This window comes from Cryptomeria japonica, chromosome 7, assembly GCF_030272615.1.
Source record: "Cryptomeria japonica chromosome 7, Sugi_1.0, whole genome shotgun sequence".
NCBI lineage: Eukaryota > Viridiplantae > Streptophyta > Pinopsida > Cupressales > Cupressaceae > Cryptomeria > Cryptomeria japonica.
The window spans coordinates 620,197,622-620,212,775 of NC_081411.1; the positions used below are offsets into that span (position 1 = coordinate 620,197,622).

At 34.6% G+C, this 15,154-nt stretch overlaps 1 protein-coding gene across 4 annotated transcripts in view; it reads right to left on the reverse strand.

Annotated features, from left to right (window-relative positions):
* LOC131035841 (meiotically up-regulated gene 184 protein) overlaps positions 1-13,468 on the reverse strand; it is a 117,976-nt gene extending 104,508 nt beyond the window's left edge. The window contains exons 1-5 of one of the 4 annotated variants that reach the window (XM_057967584.2): positions 13,008-13,467; positions 12,695-12,746; positions 9,627-9,700; positions 9,184-9,458; positions 9,006-9,065 (exon numbers count right to left, since the gene is read on the reverse strand). In XM_057967584.2, the coding sequence (XP_057823567.2) occupies positions 9,006-9,065; positions 9,184-9,429 (306 nt within the window). In that variant the 5' untranslated portion in view covers positions 9,430-9,458; positions 9,627-9,700; positions 12,695-12,746; positions 13,008-13,467. Of the gene's footprint in view, positions 1-9,005; positions 9,066-9,183; positions 9,459-9,626; positions 9,701-12,334; positions 12,499-12,694; positions 12,747-13,007 lie in introns of those variants that run through there. The other 3 variants (XM_057967585.2, XM_057967587.2, XM_057967588.2) reach the window with 3 other exon arrangements.
* Between the last annotated feature and the right edge of the window lie 1,686 nt (positions 13,469-15,154).

The window sequence follows — 15,154 nt, forward strand, 5'->3', positions numbered from 1 at the left end:
CGAACTCATCTGACCTTAAGCCATGCCGAGAAGGGTGTGATCATTGATAGCGCATTAATTTGTGCTTGCAATGTAAAACCTTGGCCAAGGTGGTGCTGCGTAAAGCATGCATTCGTCTGATCATTAGTACCAGATACATCTCTAGTCAGAAGCGTCATACTTGTAGCGAATTACCCTTAGTGTATGACCGACTAATGCGTGTAAGTCCTAACACCAAGTCTTAGATGGCATTGAGTTCCTCTTCTCATTACCTCCTTGGGAAGGGTCGGGCCAATCCAATTGGATATGGCATGGGGGACTAGATAGTCCGTGGTTGGGCGGAAAAGCGCCCTAATGATACTTTCCCTCCTCACTGGTATCATGACAAAGTTATGAAGTTCAGAATGTTAGCATTAGTTGAAATCTACTCTCTAAACCCTCTCTCTTGTATTTAATGCAATGTTGTTTATTTCCTTATTTTACGTATATGTTTGATTTAGTTCAATGTAATTACTTCTAGTTATTGTTATCTTTTGTTTTGTTTTTTTGTTTTTTGTTTTTTTTAAATTATCTTCCTTTTATGTTAAGTTTGAAATTGATCATGCTAACGGTTATATTTGTAATGGCTAGTTTCGTGTTTCCAAGTTATATATTGTACAAATGTTTCATTTAAATTTTAGCATGTTATAGTATTGAATGAAGCCTTTGATAAACCAACTCCATCATTGTTCTCACCTTCATTTTAACAGATATCCTGCAAATTTCAATTTAATGGCATAGATTCAATCATTCGAAGATTGATGGGTGTGTATAGAACAAGAGCATCTTTCTCACTAATGCAATCAACGGGTGATATTTTTAATTTTTACCTTGATTTAATTAAGATATACATTTTGTTGGTGTAATTTTGAGGCTATGGATTCCTCACCAATTTCTGCTTTGTATAATGGGTTTATAATATATATACTCTATCAAGAGTGGTGACTTCTACAATTTCTGCTTCTCAAAGAAAGTTGGTCGTAACTTAATATAAGGGATCTATGTATTCCTTGCCGCTACTATCCTTCTTATGAAAAAAATCATCAAAGTGTCTACTTTTAGAATGAAGATTAGTGGGACAAGAGTCAACACTATTCACACATTCATACTCATCAACACCGCTACTTTGTAAACACACTTCATATGAAAAAGACTCATTCTTTTTCTGTGTCAATAAGTGTATTTTAGACATCGATAAGAATCATCAAAACTTTCTCTTCAATTATTTTATCTTTAACATGCATGTTGATTCCTCAACTTCATCAAAAAGAATATTTTCCCACTATGAGAGCTCACTTGCAACCAATGGAATAGGATTTTCACCTTCAACCTCTATAGCTTGTAGTACCTCTGATTTTGATTCTACTTTTAACATCATTTCACCTCTGCCTTGGCATTTGTGGCTTAACTCCCAAGGTTGCTTGCATGAAAAGCAAAGTTTCTATCTTTTAAGCTCATTTTGGTTGTCATCCTCCCTTCTTGTGTTAAGGGGAATTTTCTCATTCAAGAACATTTCCTTCAGTTCTTGCTCCTTAGCAACTTTTGATTTTTCTTTTTCCTTTCTCAACCTCTTTATGTAGTTACATAGACCTCTTTTATTTGCTAAAAAGAATTGCCCCTTTCACCAATTATTCATTGTGGTCTTGCTTAGGGCACAACAGTCAATGTAGAGTCTCCACTACCCAATTTTCTTTTTGGCTAATATAATCGAACTTCCACAAGATGAGGCACTTGGTCAAACATGTTCTTTTTGAATTAATCTATGAAGTTGTCACTTGATCTCATCATTATCTAAAACTGATTGCTTGTATAGTGATCTATTTTGATAGTGGAGTAACTAGACTCGCCTGGACTCTCAAGTCTCAACAAGTCCGAGGTGAGCTAGGTTGACTGAGTTTGGGAGTCTCAGCCTTCACGTCTTTCACAAATTTTTTGAGTCTAGAGACTCGCTAGACTCGTCGAGTCTTGGCAAGTCTTGACCTAGAGACTCGGCAATTCTAATTAAAAAAAAATTACAAAATTTCAATGCTTGTTTGGTTTATGACATGCCCATCTAGGATTTTAAAAAACATGAAAATGATGTGTGCCATGAAGGCCTGTGTGGTTTTGAAGGTCTTCATTTGGGCTAGTGGAGGCTCCACCCCTTGACCTCACCTTGTATCACAACAGGGCACACACCAGGGCTGCTGCCCTCAAACCCCGTGAGGGGCGTTGCCCCTCAACCCCACTAGGGTGTTGGTATCTGTATGTTGCCGTTTCAGGTGTGTAGTTATATTCTTGATGTTTCTGATGTAGACGATTTGCACTTGCAACAATGATGTTGTCTCTGATATTTTCTTTTGATCTATGCAACCAGAGTAGGCCAAAGGCTTATGCTCAAACGAACAGATCCAATAAAGGATAAATAAAATATCAACATTTTCTAATCATCCTTGATGAAGTGTGATCGATGTCCCACTTATACCTTGCAAATCAAATGGTCACATCTTTTGAATGTATAAGAGACATGTCTTCCCCTAACCGTGTGTATTTCCACAGATTGCATCTCTTCAATATACTAATGATTATTGTTATCCCTTAATCAATGTCACCCCGATGAGTGCTTCTTCTTTTAATTATTATTATATCTTCATTGTTGTTCTTCTATCTCAGCCACATCACTTATAACGTCTCATGGAATCGATCAAATACTTATCGTGTGTATGGTCTTGCTGCTGTAGATGCTCATAGTGTAGATGTAGGTGATTGAACTAGTGGATTGTCTGTATGGGGGCATCACAGTCTCCCCCTCTTGAATTTGCTTGTCCTCAAGCAATTTCACAATCTTGCGATGAATTTTATAACCTTGTAAAATAGATTTTGCCTCCCTGATGAGTGGAAGAGGGCCTTTATCTAGATTGATTTTTTTGTACCGTTCCTTTTAGGAGGATTACATATAGCCATATAAATCTCTCTTTAGTAATGCAGTCTTGGTTTTGAATCAAACAATATCTTGTAAGTAGTTCCTGCACAATATATGAACATATACAAAGACACAGATGCATATTTATCTTGAGGTTAGACAAAGAAATACTAATCAAATGCCAAGCATAAATCAACTAAATACTATGTTCAAACTTCTACTTCTTCAATATGCTTGTATGGTTCCTTCCTCCTTCTCTTCTTTCTTGGATGGACCTGCACATAGATTAGTAGTAACAAACATATAATCATATAAATTAAAGTAATGATAAATGGTAGAAAAAATTTCTACTTATTTTTCATTACATCTATGGCAACTTAGAGGGTCTGGCGTCCATGAGCCATTATGCCCCATTTGAGAGAGATTGGCTTCCTTGAGCCATCTCTATCCAACTTGGGAGGGACTAGCTTTCTTTGAGCTATTGCCCAACTTGAGAGGGACCTGCTTCCTTGAGCCATTCAGTCCACTTGAAGGAGATTGGCTTCCTTGAGCAATCTCTATCCAATTTTGAGAGAGACTGACTTCCTTGAGCCATCTCTATCTGAATGAAATAGACTGACTTTCTTTGAGTCATCCTTCTTACTAAGGGTGTTGACTTCCTTGAGTCAAGCTGCCCACATTTGGCTTCCTTGAGCCCTTATTCTTAGAGAGGATTGACCTTCTTTTTGTCATCCTACTCGTCTAGGGTGTTGGCTTCCTTGAGCCATGATGCCCCATATTGGCTTCCTTGAGCCCTTATACTTAGAGAGGATTGACCTTCTTTGTGTCATAATTCCTCTACATTTCTTTATTCTTGGAAGGAATGGGGACTTTCCTTGAGCCATTTCTACACCAAGCCTAAGAGACTTACTTTCTCTGCTTGGCGGCTCAAGTCAGCCTTTATGCAATTCTCATTCCCTACATTACTCTTGCTCGGAAGGAATGGGGACTTCCTTTGAGCCATTTCTACACCAAGCTTAAGAGACTTACTTGCTTTGCTTGGCGGCTCAGGTCAGCCTTTGTGCCATTCTCATCCCCTTCTTTGGGAAAGTTGAGAAGCCAAATTTGAGCCATTTCTACACCAAGCCTAAGAGACTTACTTGCTCTACTTGGCAGCTCAAGTTTGCTGTCCACATTCTAACTTTCCTCTTTCTACTCTTTGGGAAGGAATGGGGTCTTTATTGAGCCATTCCTACACCAAGTATCTACTTGGCGGCCCTTAGCTTAACATCCATTCTCACTTCCCTCTTTCTTGGTTGCTGAGACTGCATTGCTTATCTCTTTAAGTTAAGGCCCTTTAAGGCTCTAAATGTTCTATGATGGACCTCTTTCTGAGTTATTCACCCTGTTCATTCTGACTTTTACTCTTATCTCATATGCATTATTAACTCTTTAGGTGGTTTAATTAATTCTCTATACATTCTTAAAGATAGTTCTCTCTAATGTAGTCTTTGGTAAATACGCTAATGATCTTCTTCCAATCTGCAACTGGCTCCAATTGCTCTTGCAAGTGTGATGATGAACCATGTAATGAACTTCTTGCCAATGTTGCTATGTCTAATAGAATCAATGATGTTTGTAATTATGAAAGTGTTACTCTCGATTTATCTTTTTACCCTGCAGGATGACAGGATCATGCTTTGATACCACTGTAATGTCCCCTTTTTAGGATAACTTGTGAATTTGGGACTACTGTCTTACAAAATCAATTACAAGAGACTTCTTTCCTTTAAATCTCAATTATTACTATGGAATTGATCTTTGATAACACTTCAAATTATATAATTGATATAATATATGCAACAATAATATCATGCAAGGGACTATATATATATATATATATATATATAGAGAGAGAGAGAGAGAGAGAGATTATGTGTTGATTAATGCTAACTCTGATTGAACAATTACATGTATACCAAATGATGTGATCTATTTATCGGCACTTAGTGCAATTCACTTTGATGAGATTATCTCTGCTATATCTGATATGTCTGATAGTAATTATGCAAGATGAACTTGATATTCAATCGGATGTTAGCCTTCTCTAATTTAACAATGGAAAATATACTATATATGCCCTTCTATCAACTAGAGCGATGAATTGTTATTTCTGATCTAACACTTGAGTATATAAAATGTATATATATATACAATGCTAATATCGCTGGCATCTGTATGTTGCTGTTTCAGGTGTGTAGTTATATTCTTGATGTTTCTGATGTAGACGATTTGCACTTGCAACAATGATGTTGTCTCTGATATTTTCTTTTGATCTATGCAACCGGAGTAGGCCAAAGGCTTATGCTCAAACGAACAGATCCAGTAAAGGATAAATAAAATATCAACGTTTTCTAATCATCCTTGATGAAGTGTGATTGATGTCCCACTTATACCTTGCAAATCAAATGGTCACATCTTTTGAATGTGTAAGAGACATGTCTTCCCCTAACCGTGTGTATTTCCACAGATCGCATCTCTTCAATATACTAATGATTATTGTTATCCCTTAATCGATGTCACCCCGATTAGTGCTTCTTCTTTTAATTATTATTATATCTTCATTGTTGTTCTTCTATCTCAGCCACATCACTTATAACGTCTCATGGAATCGATCAAATACTTATCGTGTGTATGGTCTTGCTGCTGTAGATGCTCATAGTGTAGATGTAGGTGATTGAACTAGTGGATTGTCTGTATGGGGACATCACAAAGACACAAGCAAATATCATGGCTACATCATCATGGCTACATCATCATCTAGGACCTATCGTAGACGTCAGTGCATGACTTATCGTGATGTTGGGATGAGCAATGCAACCTCCTTTGAGCCATAGACTTATAATTATAGTTTTTATATTTTTTTTAATGCCATGGATTTCATATTACGTGAGTTTTGTATACATTTAAAAATATTTATATATCTAAGTGTGTTATTTCCTTTAGCTAAAATTTGTGTTTATACTTATGTGATCGGTGTATACTTGTGTATGTGATCAAATTAGCTTCTATTTGATGATGTCATTGTGTCTTTAAGGTTTATTTATTAAAGGGTGCACGAAACAAGTTTTAGATCCTTAAAAATCTATGAATTTATTAGGTTTTTCAAGTCTGGTAACCATGGATAGTGGTGTGCCATGGGCAAGATCAATCAAATGTTTCACCTAGCAATACATCTTTGTACCCTAATTGCATCTAGTCCATTTGCTTTTGTTATGCTATCAAAGTTGATATTTTAGCATAAGGGGTAGCCGCAATCTTTTGTCTTTCATCAAATCTTATCATGAGTAGGACAAATGTGCCAATTTAGGCAATCATGCATTGACACTGCTTCCCACTAATTAAAGATGTGGGCTTCATAGGAAGCCACTTTTCGTATCCTATATTTTATATTGCAAATTTTGATCATGACACTCTAAGGTCTAGCCTCTTAAACACCATGACATTTTTGCATGTAAGGTTGTCAAAGCAAAACATCACAAAGGTCTAAGAGTACTACCTTGCAAACTAAATCTTTAACTACGTAGAACAAATGACATTGTTGATTGACACAAATGCCTTTACCCTAACTCATCCATCCAATAGAATATAGATGTACATGAGTTCTTTGTCGGTTCAACCTCTTGATAGTTTCAGCAGATATCATGTTCTTGTGACTTCAACTGTTAATGATGAAATGTGCTACCTTCACATTCACCCACATCTGTGAGTGAAATTGGCATTCAACATCCTTTGGCAGAATTTTTTTTGCAATTGCAGTGGTGTCGGGTCAGCATCAATGGTCTAATCTCCTTCACTTTGTATAAATACATCTATAGGTAATAATGTTGAGTTTATTCCTAGCTCCTATGACTTTGTCAAGAGAGCCTTGTTGACACTACTATCCCTGTGGTCATGTCAAACTCTCTTCAGAGTCTCACACCACGTGTGTATCCTTCTAAGATTTATTTTCATTATTATTTGGTGTTTGATTATAGTGGAGTATTGTTCCTTTGTTACCTCACTGCAAAGAAGCATATAAAGTGATTTACAAGATAATTAATATAATAGACAACGAGTTTTCACACTCCGAAATGTGTTTGAAGTAGCTTCTTGAAATTACACTGTGCTCACATTTTTATTTTACATTAAAAAAACTAACACAATTTTTCCATAAACTAGTTCAAACAAAAGATAATTAGAAGTTTAAGTACCATGCCACGTGATAAGGTTACCCTTCAAGTAAAAATTTTTGAATGCTTTTACACTTGGTCGATTTTATTGTGAAGGTAGGTAGGATGCAAGGCAACATTAATGTATAAGTTGACTACAATAAACTTCCTTAAGAAGACAGGATGTAAAGTGACTTTACAAGAAAGATGTAATTCTTTATTCTTTAATCTTCTTATAAAGTTATATATGTTCAAAAGGAATCTAGCAACGATGTTAAATATCACATCACCAAATTCCTTTCAAAAGGGCCTCAAAAACACAAAATACAAAAATGTTGAAGAAAGCAAAAAAAAAAAAAAAGATTTTCAGCGATCTACCCCAAACTTCCACTTGGATCCCTAATCATTTGTCCCTCCTTGAGAATCAATGGGCCCCAAATGAGGGAGCTTTTGATGAATTTGGTCTTTGGAGAACCACTTTCCCTAATCCATAAATTGTGCTGCCTTCACTAATACTGGAATTTGCTGATTCCTCATCTTCTTGACCAACATCTCAATGATTGATTTGTATAAACTAAAGTGGCAGTGCCAAGGTTCAATTGTTGCTTTGTAACTATTCAACAACATCTAATGCGTCCAACAGTGGCAAGAGATAAGGCCAAAGTAATTGTAGCATTTATATTACATAATGGATGTAACCCAAGATAGGATCGCAAGTTGAGTTCAAGTGCATTATAGTGCACCTTGGTAATGGTGTATGGACAATACTGTGGCCTATGTCTCCTATTTAGGCACCAATGCCTTGCTTTCTTGTGCTATTTGAACTTTGTAGAACCTCCCCGGAGCCTTGTGTTTAGGTGTCTTCCAAGGAGGATTTGGCTCCAGGTCCCTCTTGTTGATATGGCCATTGAGGAGGGCCGATTTTGGGTATTGTGGGTTGTTTTAATTTCTATGCTGGCTCCATTTGCTTCAAGCTGGGTGGATTGGTTTTGTAACCTCATGACTGTTTAGAAATTTTCCTGTTTTTCCAGCTGATCATGTATGAAGCTTTTCTTTCTTAGGAGAAGGCCCCTAGAGAAGCCTTTATTAAGTATTAACCTATCACAAGAAAAAAGCGTAGAATGGCCTCTAACAATTCAAGATGGCAGTGAAGTAGATACAATTTCATAACCTTTGTCAAGATTGAATCCCAGGAAAGATGTTTCTTGTAGCTCATAACTTGATAAATATTTTGTTAAGACTTCAAACATCTAAAGAGTGTAGCTATTCCTATGTTATGATTTGAGTATTTTTGTGTGCATATGAATATAAATCTATCTGATTGGTGTCCAAAAGGAATCCTCACACTATCAGCAACAAATGATGTTAATAAGTAAAAATAAAGATGGCTAAGGAAAGAAGGAATATAAAATGATCATATTTGTGACCTTATACTGAACAAAACAGAAAGTGGTGAAAAACAAAAAGAATGGGAGTAAGAACAAGGGAAAATACAGAGAAAAAAAGAAAATTCTTCTTCCACCGACCATAACGTTTGTAAACAAATGTGAAATAAGAAGAAAGGCATCAAAAAAGTGGCATTGATAATCTTATTGTCATTGATGGATTTGATATCAATCAGAAAATATACTACCATGACTTCCATGTGCTTTCATCAGTTAGAGTAATTTTACCAGCTTACATGAATTAGACAGTGAAACTGATAGATGTACCTACCCAAAAAACATTACAAACAAATACTCTGCAAGATGTAAAATTCAAACGAAACAAAGAATGAAAGCATTTACTTTTAATCTGCCCACTATACAACAATATTAGCAAAGTTACCAAAGAATTTTAAATCATAACCTAGTACATGAAATCTTAAATCAAAGCTTGAAGCGTCAATTATAAACCTGATGACTCAAAGAAAAGATCTTGTAAATCGGTAGGTGCGCTTTGGTAGGTCCTATAGACTATTTTGCCCAAAAGGACATTAAAAGTCATCTCATCAGTGTCTCAAAAAACAGATACATAATTGTTTATATTGAAAGGCAAAATTTTATTAATTAGAAATGAGAAAAGACATATTACCTTCAAAATAAGGTACCAGTCAAGGTTCTTGCCCTGATACAAAGTTGTACATAAACAAGATCTCCTCGTTGCGGCCAACCAAACCTCAGCCACAGCCACAAGCTCAGCAACATCTTTATAACCATGTTGACCAAGATTCTGCAATAGCAGTAAAGAACTCTCATACTGCCCTTTCTCCAAACGATCACTGGCTTGATCAAACTCCAACTTTCTCTGCAATTCTTCTTCACAAGAGTCTTCTCCCATGAAATTAAGACTAACACAACATATGGGACCTACAAAAATCAGAATAACTAGAAATCATGCACAAGCACAAGCAAACAAAATTGCACTTACATATTGATAAACTAAATTAAAAAGAACGAAGGAGAGTATGTGAACTCATTTTTCTTAGGAAGCATAAATCAGGACAGTGATAGAAAATAAATAGGATTTGGTCTTACAACTAGAACGATGTCTTCATCCTGTCAACGTCAACAGTCTCCCTCACTGTTAATATAGAGTTGGATCTGCCCATCTGGGAATCAGAAAATGCAGCATTATCCATGGTTCAGTGAAGAAAGCTTCTATTGAAAGCTGAAACAGTTGATGTTGCAAAAATAGCATTGTTTTTTTAAAACAATGCAACTTACATTAGAATAATAAAGAACATGAAAAAATGTCACAAATGAGCAACAAAGATACATGAAAATTCTTATCTAATGACAGCTACAAAGGCCAACAACTGATCCTTTGCCCCAAGAGAGAACAAGTCTGCATAGTCTACATCTTGATGATGAATCATATAAGATTATCTGAAACTTCAATCTTTTTAAATTTATTAGCATTGATGTTGTTTCACTCTACACAAAGAAAGCAACAGTAATCATTGCCCAGATAACTGACAACAAAACTATGAAATTGGTTAAATTGTGTATCAATTCAATATTTTTTAGCTTTTAAGGTGCAATATGTGAGAAAACTGAGTGAATAACAATGGGTTCTCCCTTATCTCCAATTGTAGCAAACCTATTCATGGAGGACTATGGAAAGAGAGCACTTGAATTTTACCCTTTAAATCCGATATGGTGAAAGAGATCTATAGATGATACAAATATAATGGTAAGAATTCCATTGATGATTTTATCATGCAGCTAAATAGTTCGCCACACTGAGTTCACCATGGAATTAGAAGAAAATGGTTCTGTACCATTTTTGGATGTACATTCCAGTAGAAATATACGGAACCATTCAAACAAGTTTACAAGAAAAAGAGGCAAACAGACCTACGCCCACCAGCAGGCTTACACCATCATTCTGCACAAAAGATGTCATGCTGAAAAAATTGGCTACAAGAGCATTAAGTACCTTTGATGAAGAACATTTTTAATTGGATAAAGAACACTTATGAAGGTACTAAAAAGTAAAAATGAATGGGTATTAGAAAAAAATGAAAAAAGATTAACAAGGTGTTTCAATATCCAAAGAACAAATGAAAAGAAGATTATCAACATCAAACATTTATGGGCTTATCCACCATATATAAGGGAAACCACAAACAAACAGCAAATAATTTGAATAGAAAATGTTATAGGCCACTTTCGTACGCAATAATATACTAAAAAACCAGTTAAGGTTGGCAAAGGATGGATGTGGTCCAAAAAAGAGCATTGGAATGCATATCATAGAATGTTCATGTGGAAGATCATATATTGGGGAAACAGGTAGATCCATCCAAATGACAATCAAGAAGTATTAATAGATATTAACCATGATAGAGTGGAAAAATCTGCAACAAGGAATGAAATTTCAATTGACAAAGAAAAAGTGTTGGACAGAGAAGACCAGTGTAGGAAAAGGCACTAGAGGGAAGCAATAAAAATAGTGCAACATGATAACAATATCAATAGAGATGACCAATGGGGATGGCTGATCAACAACATGAGAGTAAAATAACAATAACAATAATAATAATATTAAAAAAAAAACAATAGTAATATGAACAACAGGAACAATTAATTTTTCATCAAGATTCCAAACATATGGCATTGATCATCTTCAAATTCTACTACCTACCTTAACATCTTGTACTTAAGAAAAAATAAAGGCATCCAAAAAACAAAATTGGTGATCTTGTATATTCCCAAAAGAGGGTTCTTGAAGAAAACTTGAAACATTGGAATCAAAAACTTTACACGGTGGTATCCAAATGCATGATATAATGTTAATCTGTGAAACTCTAAAATCGTTTGTTTTTAAATTTCATACGTTGGGTCTTTCAAGAAGCCTTTGATCATTATTGTGGACTTCGGAAACCTCAAAACTTTGATCAGTCAATTCTAGTTATAATATGATGCAACTCCCATCATCAAAGTGGAAAATTATCATCATAAAAGCTTGGCATCTTATCTTCAAAATAAAATCAATAGCAGACAGCCTTATCACATGTGACAGGATATTTGTCATTTCATATGCAAACCAAAGGCTTCATCTTTGGATCATTTGCACTAACTCAAAGTGGGCATGGAATAGATGAATAAAGGAAAAGAACAGCAGCTCTTCCTTGAATTGTCAGAACTTATAGCGAAAGAAATCAGTGCCTAGGCAGATTCGAGTTTCAACTACAAGGAACCATGTCAAACTGACTCAAACACTTAGCTCCATAAATAATAGAAAGACATTAATATGTGCAAAAAAATGCAATTGAATTCCCAAATCTAAGAAAGTCTATCAGATGACAAAAAGACTATTAGTTAAGCCCACTAAGAGAAAATTGGTTTTCATTGGAAATCAAAGTGAAGTCTCTTCACGATTCTTTACTTTTTCTTTCCGAAATTGTCAGAAGCCATCACAAAGGTAACGTAATGCCTAGGTGGGTTCCACCAAAAGAAACTACGTGAACCTGCTTCAAACATCTTGCTTCAAACTAACAAATGACCCATTCATTTTTGCAAGTGGAGAAAGTAATTTTTTTTTAAAGAAAACAAGTGAATTTCAAAAATTATGATGCCATCAATAAAATCGAAAAATATTGTTTTCCAGAGAGAACAGAAACTAAGCCCACTAGAAGAAACTTGGTTTTGATTCAAAGCATAAAATCTCCATCAACATTATTTATTTTTCCTCAAAGATAAACAAACAAAAGTGAATAAATGAAACGCTTAGGAAAAACCTGTGTTAGAAGCGTTGCATTCATTCTGATGGACTGTGTAAACCTCATGTTCATTATAAATACCAGTAAACTCAAAATTGCACAAAAAAAATTCATTGCCCAAGAGATAGCCTTGCAAAGCTCGACACAAATTATTTTTCCAAAAAGCATCTAGAGAAAACTCACTGACAAAGGAACAAGCAATTTGTCCGGTGATTGCAGGACTTTGGGGAGCAATAAAGCATGTACAACCCAAATGAAAGAAAAAAAGGTGCACCTCCTTTATAAAGATTAGTACTTATCATCATTCTGAAAAAACTAGAGTAGGGTTCTCAATTTATTTAACAAGTTATTAAATTCTAAAGCAAAATTCTGAATTACCTGAAATGAAGATCCCACTAACTTCACAGAAAGTTAGAAGAAGCACACCAACCTGTGAAAACAAGGGTACTCACATAAAATCTTTAACAGATTTTTAATCTACAATTTGAAATTTATATTTTTTTAACGAAACAAATTTTCTAGGATCCAGATGAACTGTCATTCTCAAAAGACTGGATAATTTGATATGGGAAAATAATTGTGATATAAGATAAAACCATGGATCATTTTCTACATTATACTGAGAACCATGAATAGTTTCAAATTATTTTATTGAAAACCATGAAGAAATACAATTGCTTTAAGCTTGCACCTTTAAGATATGGAGCTCTGTGCCAGGAAACAAGTTGGTTTCTCTCTTCGAAAAATCTGAGCATTTCCCCAAATGCGGACCTCAAAATCTTCAGAACCAACCACATTTCTTCCATGCAGAATCTGTAATTGAGATCTTTTTCTCTGGTTTTCACGTACATTGATGATGTACGAAAGGAAGGAACTATTTTGTATGAGCCCAGTTCAGCTAGTTTGTAGCTCCCCGAAGAAACACTTTTGGAAAGTCTTTGAAAAGTGAGCGAACCAAGATCTAATTATAAAACTTGAATACTGTATTTTAATGTCAATCTTTCTACTTCGAGAAGTGAGCGAATCAAGATCTAATTATAAAACTTGAATACCTGTATTTTAATGTCAATCTTTCTATTTTTTTGGAAGGGTTTTCCGATCTGATTATACAGATAGAGCACAAGCTGATTAACAGTGGCGGATTCGGGTGTTTGCTAAAGTCGTTTGGAGCATTATTCTAACATAATTCAATCTTAATTAATTTAAAATAAGTTGAGGTTAGTTTGTCACAATTAAATTAATTAAGATGTTTTGACTTCCATAGAATTTTCAAGTTCTTATAATTGCTTAATGTAAAATTAAATAAACACATGTTTAAATTTTGGTGGCTTAAAATCTTGCTTGTTAAATTAGGAGGGGACAAAAATGCATATCCTATATATTTACATCTTAGTTTTATATTGTTTTTCACACATCATATATATATTGTTATAGTGCTCAATTTGATCTTATTTGACAAACAAAATGACTCCTCCCTAGAGCCCAATATGCTTGCCATTGTTGTAGATTCCCCTAGTTTGAGCCAACCCCCATTTACAACCTTTTTCTACCTAGGATAAGTCATGTGGCACAACTCAATATACCTCCAAAATTTAAATTTCCTACTCACGGCTAACCCTTCTAAAAACTAGTTGTATGCTAACCTATATGCCAAAAAAATTGAATTAAGTGACTAAGTATGTATCTTTATAAACATTTCTATGATATAACCAAACATGAAGTAACAAGATAGAATTGTAGTATCATTCAACTCATACACATTCAAGAGCTATGTTTCCATGCCTAGGTAGTACAATATGTACATCATTACATCAATGCAAATTCATCACATGTTTGGTGTGATTGTGAACTTGTATCCTCATCTAAGGATTGAGTTTTTATTAAGACAAATTTATAACTTTTTACTCTCACCTCAACAACCCCCACTATTCTTTTCAACACCTCTTTTTAAAAGTAGGTTATGACTTGAAGGTGAATAGATCTCATAAGGTTGTGTCTATAATGGACTAGGTTGCACCATTGGGACTGATACACATTAAACAATCCTATCTAGAAGTAGGTCACACAACATGGCCATATGTACACAACAACACTAATTTAAACAATTATTTCACTATGCTTTGCTCACATATTCACAACCTAACTATTGATTCTAATATTTAGTGCAATGCATCATTGTCATCATTAAATTTGATACTTCCATCTAATAAGAAATAGTAAGCACCCTAATCATTCTTCAGTTTCTTAGCTACTCAACTCTTTTATTAGATGTTATTTTTTTATGCATATTAATTGATTAATTGATTATATCTAGATCACTTATAGAAAGTGTTTGTTTTTTCACACATAATTGGTGAACCTTGACATAGTTACACCACCTAGAGTATATCCTTAGGTTATCTCTTCATTCACATCAAATTCTAAATCTATCATATTATGTTTTATTACTATCTTCTAGCCCTACAATTCATGTATATCTTTGATTAATTTTGTCTTAGAACATGGATTGTTAATTCCATAGAGGTAGGGTAAGAGATCAAGCCACCTGAGATGTTTTAGGATGTCATCTTGCTAAGTCTCATAGTTCCCTTTATTCAAAGTGATTATAAAAGGATAAGTTGAAAAGTCATGATTGTACAATAATAGACTCCTCATATATAGACTAGAGATAAAATAAATGTGAAATTGGAACCCTCAGTACAAAAAAATCAACCCACATTTTGTGATATATCTAAAGTACAATTCAAAACCAAAAAGTAACTTCAAATTAAAATAATAAGTGTATACACCTAAAAATAGTTTGAAGATAATTAATTAAATAAGCAATTATTTAATTAA